At 35.7% G+C, this 11248-nt stretch overlaps 2 protein-coding genes and 1 long non-coding RNA gene across 4 annotated transcripts; 1 reads left to right on the forward strand and 2 right to left on the reverse strand.

Annotated features, from left to right (window-relative positions):
• Positions 1 to 2115: 2115 nt before the first annotated feature.
• LOC125194771 (uncharacterized) lies at positions 2116 to 3005 on the reverse strand. The gene is made up of 2 exons (XM_048092997.2): positions 2691 to 3005; positions 2116 to 2505 (listed from the first exon to the last, which is right to left on the reverse strand). Exons 1-2 carry the CDS (start codon positions 3003 to 3005, stop codon positions 2116 to 2118), a joined length of 705 nt encoding a protein of 234 aa, XP_047948954.1.
• A 3158-nt stretch (positions 3006 to 6163) lies between these two features.
• Positions 6164 to 7246, forward strand: LOC148927386 (F-box protein At3g07870-like). The gene is made up of 2 exons (XM_089056575.1): positions 6164 to 6427; positions 6566 to 7246. Exons 1-2 carry the CDS (start codon positions 6164 to 6166, stop codon positions 7244 to 7246), a joined length of 945 nt encoding a protein of 314 aa, XP_088912701.1.
• Positions 7247 to 8650: 1404 nt separating this feature from the next.
• On the reverse strand, positions 8651 to 10784 carry LOC125197260 (uncharacterized). Of its 2 annotated transcripts, XR_016128688.1 has the most exons (4): positions 10411 to 10784; positions 9720 to 9801; positions 9347 to 9467; positions 8651 to 9046 (listed from the first exon to the last, which is right to left on the reverse strand). It is a non-coding gene; the product is annotated as an uncharacterized LOC125197260 (long non-coding RNA). The 2 variants fall into 2 exon arrangements; XR_016128687.1 differs by lacking the exon at positions 9347 to 9467 and having other exon boundaries at positions 10411 to 10774.
• Positions 10785 to 11248: the final 464 nt, after the last annotated feature.

Here is an 11248-nt window from a genome sequence, read left to right on the forward strand (position 1 = left end):
TCATTGTATGAGAGTCATCTACTTGTTCTTTTATCTCTACCAGAGTATTATAGTATTCCTCTTTGAACAAGTCACAATTCTGAGTTTCCTGTCCACAATTTCATCCAAACTTTCAAATTTGAAAATGAAAAGTTTAGAAAATTTTTATTTTTAAGGGACGGACCAAAGTGAATATAGTTTCTATTTTTAAGGGACGGAGGTAGTAGTTAGTAGGTACTAGTTCTGATGTCTCAAAATATAAATTAATTACACTTTGCTCTGTTAATTAACTTGGTATCATTTCAATTTCTCACTCTTCCTTTCTTGTGTGATTACACAAAACTTTCTAATGATTTTCAAAAACTCGAAGCAGAGATTACATCGAAAATTTATTGGTAAAATTTATGATAGGTGCTTCGTAGGGGGTAAAATTCTCAATTGGGTAGAAAATGGAATGTAGGTTTCCAAAAGGGGAATGTAAATGCATTCCTTGAATGCGTGTTCAAAGAAAACGCATAAAATACAAGAATGTGTGTTTTGCATACTCTTACTAGCAGGGAGCGATGGAGGAAATTGATTCCAATCTGGAGTATCAAAAGGAGATGGAAGATCAAGGAATTGAGGACCAATTAAAAGAATGGTCACTTCATTGAGGAACCGGTGGAGAATGCAAGTGTCGAAGGTTGGTTGGCAAATGGCAATTGGATACGGCGGACCAGGCTTCGTCCATGAATGCAATGAACCTAGACACTAAAGTTGTAGAAGGGGAGAATAATTTTAAGGATGCAGCAATTACGCATGGAAATCTTGCCAAAATAACGGAATACATTCCGATAATATTGGGTTTTGGCATATCCTTTTGTCCTCTTTGAACAAGTCACAATTCTTGAGTTTCATGTCTTAGTTATCTTACAAACTCCAAGTTAAAGAGACATTCAAATTTGAAAATAATTCCAATTAATCCATTATAGATGCACCTACAACAATTTAATGAAATTTAACGCATTGATAAGAAATGAAGCATAGAACAACCGAATAATTCATCAAATTAGTTCATAATTCACACCTAAATATATTCTATGGCAACATGAACAATTAGATCCTCATCACAAGACAAAATACACCCGTGCATGTCGACTTGACATGATTAACACCCATATATATACTAGCTAGGCTGATAAGGTCGACATGATAGCGCAAAATCCATACACTACACAATAAAGAAACCTTCGACACAGACACAGTCATATATAACGACAAAACACATATAGACTAACATTATGAACTAGAACAACATCAATTTTAGATCTTAAATATCAAAGTCAGTCTACATCTATTGTAAAACTTCAGCTTGTTGAACACAACGCAAAAGGTTAATCATGATTGCAGTCTGCATAACTATTCCTATGGGTAATAGACAAAAGTCTCAAATTCAAATCCAAAACACTTAATAGTCCAATATAAAATTCCTCTTTAAAAAAAGTCAAAATTCTCGAGTTTCATGTCAACGATTTCATCCAAACTCCAAGTTAAATAGACATTCGAACATAAAGAGAAATAAATCATTATAAATGCATGTACAACTCTTTGTAGAAATTTAACCTATTTACAAGAATGGAAGTTTAGAATAACTGAATAATTCATCAAATTAATTCATGATTCACATGCTAAGGCAACAGGAACAATTTAGCTACTCAATACAATGCAAAATACACTCGTGCATGTCGGGTTGACACGATAATGCCACGATAATGCCCATATCTATAATAGCTAGGCGGATAAGGTCAGTATGATAACGCCATTTCCTAATACTACTACATAAATACATAATAAAGAAACCTTTGACATAGACACGTCCATAATTAATGACAAATCACATACGTAGACCAACATTATGAACTAGAACGAGATCACATTCTCACTTCCGAAATTCTTGAGTGAGAAATGGCTAGGAGTATAAATCATGGTATAGGCAAGCTCATCTGTAAATATACCGACATGTTGAGTAGAGTCCATCTTGTTGGAGTAGTAGATGAGGCACGTGTCTCCCGGAACCATCAAAACGTCACCATTTTTGAAATTTTTGAATGTACAAATATTCAAATAACTCCAATCATGATCAAAATCAATAACAATCTAGTACTCCATGGTCCAAGATTCCTTGACTTGGTATTCCTTCATCAACCAGATGACGACGAGTTCTTTGTCTAATGTGTAAGACAAAGAAAGGCAGCCCCTCAAAACATTCAACTTCATATCCAAAGGAAGTTCACCATCAACAATAAGTTCATCTACTGCGGGAGCAGAGAAGATGCTAAAACATTCTGTTTCAACATCAAAAGCATAGATCCATAAGGTTTGAGCTGAATCATACACTACCCAGTGGGGGTTGCCATTGCATACAGTGTATGCATGGTATGAAAATGTGCAGCCAGAAGCGGGGCCGGCTCCAACACGCCTCCATGTTCCTGTTCCGAGAGTGTATACATGATGAGTGTCGGAAGCGCCCCCATTGATACCAATGACCTTATATTGGCCACTAATTTTGCTCACACAAAATCCAAATTCAACAAATGGTCATGTATGTATACATGAGGGAAGCAGAGCTTGATATATTGACGAGTGAGAGGATTGGTTATGTAAACATGACGCTCCGTTGGTGAGTCTAGAAGAAGCAATCCATTAGTTTGCCGAGCTCGATATAATGATACTGAGTTTCCGTGGGGGATTTCGATATCTGTGAGGTGACGGAATTGAAGAGCAAGAGCATAGCTCTCCAGATCTGCTTCTTCGTCTTCGTCTTCAAATTCGATAATGGTGCACTGAGTTGAGTTGCTCGTCTCCGGCATCAACAGAACTAGGGCGGGTGGGGTTTTGATTTCGGATTTGACGAAATCGTCGGACTCGATCAGATTGAGCCATGGTTTGCAGACGCATTTGCTGATTGATTTGCTTCGGAGAGGGAGCCGTGAGAGGATGTTGATGGTGATTTCTAATGGTAGATTCTTGAAGAAATCTTGATTCATTGTTGGTAGAAACGGAATACTACGTTTCTGCTCTTCAAACAGGCGGAGAAAAAGAAAGAAATGGCGGAGCTGACTAAGACAAAATGAGGAGTATCTTTCGTGAATTAAATTTAGGCTGGTTGGGATTTGCACATTTTAGGTCTATGGAATCTAAATATATCATGGGACATCCCTGAAATTAGAGTTAATTACTTATTTCGTATTTTTATATTTTCTTACATATTTTTGAATTGAAATGTTCCCAATATATAGAGGGCATTTTACTTGACTCGCTTTTTTTTCACTCATTCTGAACTCTCATCTACTTTAGTAATAATATAAATGGTAATTATAATTTTGTCTTGAACGAAATATAAGAAATTAGTTCATTCATAAATAATACTCCAATAATATTTTTTTTTTATATTAAACACTACTATGAAATTAAAATGAAGTACGTATATCAATTAAATTCTTTTTAGAATATTAATAAAAGTATTTTTTCCTTTATAAAACAATATTTACAAAAACATACATAAAAATTGAATTTATCAATATAATAATTGACCATGAATAAAACCATGAAAATATAGTTTTTTGTTTAATTTATTTATTCACTACTACACATATTTGTAAGGCGCTGGGTGCTGTTTGATCTCCATGATCCCTTCCAACATCTGCACGACCTTCCCCATCATCGGCCGCTGCTGCAAACGCTGTTCTTCGATGGATGCACCGACCCTCCTCACTTGTTTCATGTCGATCTCATGGAGATATTTTACATCACAGCATTGGGTAATGAATCTCAGCAATAACATCAATCTAAGACTATTGAAAACTTCAGCTTGTTGAACACAAGGCTGAAAGTTAATAAAATAATTCCTCTTTGAACAAGTCATAATTCTCTGACTCTCGTGTTTACGTTTTCATCCAAACTCCAAGTTAAAGAGACATTTAAATTTGTAGATAACCAATAAATTATAGATGCATCAACAATGGTTTACAGAAATTTAACCCATTGATAAGAAATTGAAGCATAGAATGACTGAAGAATTCGTCAAACTAATTCATGATTCACACCCGGATATATGCTAAGGGACTGGGGAACAATTTAGCTAATTACAATGTAAAATACACCTGTGCATGTCAGGTTGACACGATAACGCCCATATATATACTAGCTAGGCCGGTCAGGTCGACATGATAACGCCAAATCCAAACACTACATGATAAGCAAACCTTCAACACAGACATGCATATGTAACGACAAAACACATATGTAGACTGATCACCATATATAACGACAAAACACATATGTACACTAACATTATTTACTAGAACGAGATCACATTCTCACCTCCGAAAAGGTTATGAGTATAAATCATGGTATGGACAATAAAATAACCTTATTTAGTGAGCAGGAATCAGATGTTAGATATTATATAATGTAGTTTAAGAATACATAGAAGGTATTTTTGTCTTGATGAATGTTCAAGTATAGTCATAGATTATTCAGATTAAGATCCAGGCTCGCCAAGTTGGTATGTTTCCAAGCTCATGTGTGCAATGGCTACATCTGCTTAAACATGCAGTGTAGGTGAAGTTCAATTTCCAAACGATACGGGATTATTAAACAGGAGCAATTTGGATCTCGTCTGTTATAGTACTAATCTAGTAGTCTCTCGAGCAGATATAGCTTAACCATTCTTTACCATAAAGAATTGCAGCCAATGTCGATAATAGCGTTCCAACGTGTTGAAGCACAAAGTATCAATCCAGAAATTCTCAAGCTCAATAAAACACAAACTAAACATTGCTTCCTTCCTTGCAAGAAAACAAAGGAGATTAATACGATTCTATGGTTCTGCAGGAAATAGGAATAACTACGATTCTACGAAAAAAATATTAATTCCCTTTGATAATTGAGCTAACAGTGTAAGCTATAGGCAGAGAATATTATAATTACTACAATAGTACAATGATGGTTTTCTATGTGAATTACAAATACTGCAAATTTGTGTGAACTCTTGAATTTGTTTGCTGTTAGGCTCTCTATAATTTCATGATTAGAAGGTATACTAGTTCTGATGTCACAAAATAAAAATTAATTACACTTTGTTCTGTATATCTAACTTGGTATCATTTCAAATTCACGTTCTTTCTATCTTGTATGATAACACAAACCTTTCTAATGAATTTTCAAAAACTCAAAGCAGAAGTTACATAGAAAATTTTTTGCGACCATTTTTTATCAAAGGTGGCTGGTAGTGGGTAAAATTTCAATTGGGTAGAAAATGGAATGTAGGTTTCTAAAAGGGGAACCTTTATTTAGTTTGCAAAAAGACTGAAAATGCATTCCTTGAACGCGTGTTAAAAAAAACGCATACAATACAAGAATGTGTGTTTCTTTAACACACATTCAAGGAATGCAAGTATCCTAAATACGCATTCTTAGATTGCGTGGTTCGTATACTATTACTGTATTACCGGCAGGAACAGTGGAGGAAATTGATTCTGATCTGGACTATTAAAAAGAGATCGAACCAGTCATTATAGGAACCAGTCACAAAGCAGTCTAATACTCGTCCATGCCGGAGGAGAATGCAAGTGTCGACGACTGGTTGGCCGTTGAATACGGCGGACGAGGCTTCGTCCATAATTGCAATAAACCTAGACGCTGAAGTGGTAGAAGGGGAGAATCTTTTGAAGGATGCGGCAGTTACACAAGGAAATCTTGCCAAAAATAATGGCATACATTTTGATAATATTGGTTTTTGCCATGACATTTGTCCTCTTTAATTAAGTCACAATTCTGGAGTTTCATGTCTACTTTTCATCAAAACTCCAATTTAAAGAGATTCAAATTTGAATACAACCAATCCATTATAGATGCATCTACAACAGTTATAGTAATTTAAAGCAATGATAAGATTGAAGCATAGGATAACCGAATAATTCATCAAATTAGTTCATGATGCACACCCGAATATATTCTAGGGTAACGGGAAAAATTAAGCTACTCATCACAATACAAAATAAGCCCGTGCATGTCGGGTTGACATGATAACGCATTCACGAAAGATACTCATTGTGTCTTAGTCAGCTCTTCTCTTTCTTTTTCTTCTCTCCATCTTTCTTATTCTCCGTCTGATTGAAAGAAACGCATTCCATTTCTAACAATGAAGCCAGATTTCTTCAAGAATCTACCATCAGAAATCACCATCAACATCCTCTCACGGCTCCCTCTCCGAAGCAAATCAATCAGCAAATGCGTCTGCAAACCGTGGCTCAATCTGATTGAGTCCGGTGATTTCATCAAATCCGAAATCAAAACCCCAGCCGCCCTAGTTCTGTTGGTGCCGGAGACAGGCAAGTCAACTATGTGCACCATTTTGGAATTTGAAGACGAAGATGAAGAAGCAGATCTGGAGAGCTATGCTCCAGTTCACCTCACAGATATTGAAATCCCTCACAGAGACTAAATACCGCCAATGGATCGAGCTCGGCAAGCTAATGGATTGCTTCTTCTAGACTCACCAGATGTTCGTTATGTTTACATAAGCAATCCTCTAACTCGTCAGTATATCGAGCTCTGCCTCCCTGATGTATACATATCAGACTCGGACTATGTGATGAGTTTTGGATTTTGTATAAGCAAAATTAGTGGCCAATATAAGGTCATCTGTATCAATGGGTGCGTTTCCGAATCTCATCATGTATACACCCTCGGATCAGGAACATGGAGGCGTGTTGAAGCTGGCCCCGCTTCTGGTTGTCGATTCAATTACATAGATCATTACACTGTATGTAATGGCAACCCCCATTGGCCAGTATGTGATTCCACTCAAACCTTGTGGATTTCTGTTTTTGATCTTGAAACAGAATGTTTTAGCATCTTCCCTGCCCCCACAGTAGAAGAACTTCTTGTTGATGATAAACTTCCTTCGGTAATCAAGTTGGATGTTTTGAGGGACTGCCTCTCTTTGATTTACACAATAAACGAAAAGATCATCGTCATCTGGATGATGAAGGAATACCAAGTCAAGGAATCTTGGACCATGGAGTACCAGATTGGTATTGATTTTGATTTGGATTGGATTTATTTGAATATTTCTAGATGCAAAGTTTTCAAAAATGGTGACGTTACGAAAACTACTCAACAATTCGGTATACCTAAAAATAACCTTACCTATGCCATGATTTATACTCCCAGCCATTTCTCACTCAAGAATTTCGGAGGTGAGAATGTGATCTCGTTCTAGTTCATAATGTTGGTCTACATATGTGTTTTGTCATTAAATACGGACGTGTCAACCCGACACGTCCGTATTTGGAAATGGCGTTATCATGCCAACCTTATCCGCCTAGCTAGTATAGATATGGGTGTTATCGTGTCAACCCGACATGCACGAGTGTATTTTGTATTGTAATGAGTAGATTAATTGTTCTTGTTGCCTTAACATGTGAATCATGAGTTATTTGATGAATTCTTCTGTTATTCTAAACTTCAATTCTTGTCAATGGATTAAATTTCTATAAAGTGTTGTACATGCATCCATAATGGATTATTTCTCTTTATGCTCGAATGTCTCTTTAATTTGGAGTTTGGATGAAAACGTAGAAACGAAACTCGTGAACTGTGACTTGTTCAAAGAGGAATTTTTTATTGGACTATAGAGAGTTTTGGATTAGAATTTGGGACTTTTGTTTATTACTCGTAGGAATAGTTCTCCAATCATAACTAACCTTTGTGTTCAACAAGCTGAAGTTTTACAATAGTCGTAGATTGAACTTGAAGTTTAAGATTTAACATTAATCTCGTTATAGTTCATAATGTTAGTCTACATATGTGTTTGGTTGTTATATATGGTCGTGTCTGTGTCGAAGGTTTCTTTATTGTATAGTGTTTGTATTTTGTGTTATCATGTACCCTATCTAGTATAGATATGGGTGTCATCATGTCAACCCAACATGCACGGATGTGAATCATGTACTACGACATGCCTTCTAACTACGACATTATAGAGAGCCTGACAAGTTTGTGTTCCTACATGCAAGAGATTGAAATTAATAGTGTAAACAATTAATACATTACAAAATGGATTCTATAAATAAAGTTTACGACGTCAATTCAAAATCCTTCCGTATGATTATTGTAATGGCTCGGTCTTTTTATTATAGAGTTACAGAAATTTTTGTTACTTAAATTAGTAATCATTTGTATACAAAAAACTCGCGATTTAGCAACGGAAAATTCCGTTACTAATGCCTTAAATCCGTTGCTAAAATTGATTAGTAACGGCTTAGTAGCGGATAGACTCCGCTGCTACCTCGCTGCCAAAATGTTTGTAACGAACAATATTCGCTACTGATTCTTAGCAACGGATTTCCAACATACACAACCGCTACTAAATATTGAAATCAGATTGGAAACGAAAATGAATCAAGCTTAGCAACGGATATATCCGTTGCTAATACTAGCAGATTAGTAGCGAAAGTTTGTTAGCAGTAGAATAGCCACGAACATATTCCGCTACTAAAGTTTTTTCCATTTTTATTTATATATTGCTCTTCCGCTATTAATTTTAAATTTATGCTACAGATCAAATATTTTATTGTTTATCTAGTTACGAAACCTGTATACAACAAACCATCATCTCAACATATAAATAAAACAATTCTTTATAGACATATTAATAAGTTTTACAAATTACATGAAGTTCGGTGTCGTCATGACTTTAGAATATACTAGTGAATTACAAACTAGGGTCAAACTCATAATTTTTCAGAATCGTGACTACGAGACTAAACAACATAATGACTTGAGTCATGGGATTGTTGATGGGACATGAACCCGTACATCCTCTCATTTAGAATCTTCACATCCTCTTCTAGTTTCATTCACTTCTCACGCTCATAGTTGAAATTTTCATCCACCTCTTCTAGTTTGTGGTCCACTTGCTGACTCGTCCCTCCAATAGTGTATGTAGATCTACAAGGCATGGTCTGAGATTTTTGGTTCCAACCATCCTCCTCTTTTTGTCGAGGTGTTCTCCTGTAAACTGATTTATAAAATTATCATTTAAATTGGCATTCTCGCGTAGAGTAGCAGCAAACTCTATTATCTTCGCCATGTCAATATGAATGTAAATAAATGTTATATGAATAATCAATTGAATATATCTAAATACATACATATTTATAATACAACTTACAGCTATATCTGCAGTTCTCTTATATGTGAATTCCGTTTTATTGCTTAAAACATAAGTAATCAACATTAACACATACTTACATCACAACACAACATCAAAGCCACATAAACTTATGTATTCAAGGAAATTTATTTTTTTTAGTCTTACCTTGACACGGAAATTTTCGTATATAGGATGCTTGGTAGTTGCTCTGAGTCCATAATTTCTCTTTTTATCAATGACCGTGAATGGATCATATGGTCAGCATATTTCCCAAAGAAAGTCTCACCTAGTAATGTTTTAGGAAGTTAATTGATAAACAGAGCTTCGTATTTGATATTGACAAAACAAAAATGTTTACTAGTTTTCTAACACCCAGCCTCTCTGTTCATGCTTTTGCTTGTTTTTTGGCACTTTTTTCTATCCTAGCTAGGTTACTGCTATTTAAAGCAGTAAGTTTGAGGATGAGAACAACTTCTTAATAGTTTTTAAGCAACATAAAGATTGCAAGACAGGACTAATGCAAATAAAAAACTAATACCTCCATTCATATTGGTGAAGAACATTTCTCCATGTTCCCCACCAAGAATCCCCTTCTGCATTCCTTCCAAACTTCTTAACACCTAAAGTTCACAAGAACACATATAAGAATAACCATCAAGAAGTTAGTGCAATTTATCTTTATGTTGGAAAGCACAACTGATTTGGTGTAACTAGTTCTTATATCCTGTCCAATCATTTTTCCCATGTACCTAGTTCTTTATATCCTGTCCAATCACTTTTCTCCCACCACTGTCAAGAGGAGATGAACAAATGCAATTAAGTATTCTCAAGATAGAGGCAATAGTTTCTAACCTTCACCCAACTCAAATTATGCTACATCTACTTTGAAATACTACATGCACCCTTTTTAATCATAGTTTCCCCAATTTCATGGCCACACTACAAAAATCCCATGTGTATAGAGCCAATCAAAGTATAGCAGAATCACGGTGTACTCATGCCTTATCTTATTTAACAAAAAATTGACATTAATTCGTAATCTGCTACTACTACACCAAATTACTCCATAAATATGATAGAACTTAATCACAAATTCGATAGCAATTTATTACTACTTCATAAATCACAAATCAAATACTATATTGGTGGAATTAACTATGAGAAACCTAAATTCCATTTAAATTTTACCAAATCGCAATCTTCATCAAGTCATCAATAATGAAACTAACCTGTAGTCAGAGGAAATATGAATCAATGGATTTGGCTTTGGAGCTTGTTACTCCACAATCAATCTCTCCTTCCGCCTCCCTATTCATCCCCCGAGATAAAAGAGGGGACGGAGATAAAAAAAGCTACTCGTTAGGAGGGGCATACCGCAAACCTAAATCGGCGACGGGAACCGGCGAGGAGGCGGCGTCAAGGGGGCAGTGTAGGAGGGGAGGGATAAATACCGGAGATAACCGGCGTCAGGAACCGCCGAGGAAAGCATCAAGGAGGCAGCGTGGGAGGGGAGGGGAGGGTTTAGTCGTGTGTTAAGTATAATCGTGTGTGATTTGTGAGGATGGAATAATATCAGTAATAGTATTAATTAATAACTCCATTAAACCCTAGCAACGGATTGGTAGCGGATGGGCTCCCTGTTAATATTGTTTTTCAGATTTTTTTTTATGTTAATAATAAGAATTGTAGCGGATTTTTGCTGCTACTATTTAGTAGCTGACATGATCCGTTGCTAAAAGTATTTATTATTATAATTTTGAATATTTAAAATAAATAAATAATTAATAGCAGCGGATTTGGGTGTTGCTAAATAGTGGCTGACAACAGCCGTTACTAATCTCGACACTATATATAGTGCGCTATTATGTCGCCAAAGATTAATGAATTTCCGCTACTAATTCCCTTACTAAAGTTCGCAACGCACGTTCCGTTACTGATTCCGCTACTAATAGTGTCGGATTTTTATCCGTTGCTAATTCCGCACTATTTCGCGAGTTTGTTGTCGTAGTATTATCCAAATGATGTCTTGTTATTTTCTATAAACCTTTGTGGGATTAGTTGTTAAAT

Source organism: Salvia hispanica, chromosome 4 (genome assembly GCF_029641045.1).
Source record: "Salvia hispanica isolate PSC_SH4W2 chromosome 4, Shi_PSC_v1, whole genome shotgun sequence".
Taxonomy (NCBI): domain Eukaryota; kingdom Viridiplantae; phylum Streptophyta; class Magnoliopsida; order Lamiales; family Lamiaceae; genus Salvia; species Salvia hispanica.

What these genes read in the sequence shown, in the direction of transcription:
- LOC125194771 (XM_048092997.2), bottom strand. Translation starts at nt 3,005, where the DNA reads ATGAATCAAGATTTCTTCAAGAATCTACCATTAGAAATCACCATCAAC. An exon ending in AAATCCCCCACGGAAACTCA is followed by an intron (nt 2,506 to 2,690) that starts GTATCATTATAT and finishes GGCCAATATAAG; the next exon opens with GTCATTGGTATCAATGGGGG.
- LOC148927386 (XM_089056575.1), top strand. Translation starts at nt 6,164, where the DNA reads ATGAAGCCAGATTTCTTCAAGAATCTACCATCAGAAATCACCATCAAC. An exon ending in ATCTGGAGAGCTATGCTCCA is followed by an intron (nt 6,428 to 6,565) that starts GTTCACCTCACA and finishes CTAACTCGTCAG; the next exon opens with TATATCGAGCTCTGCCTCCC.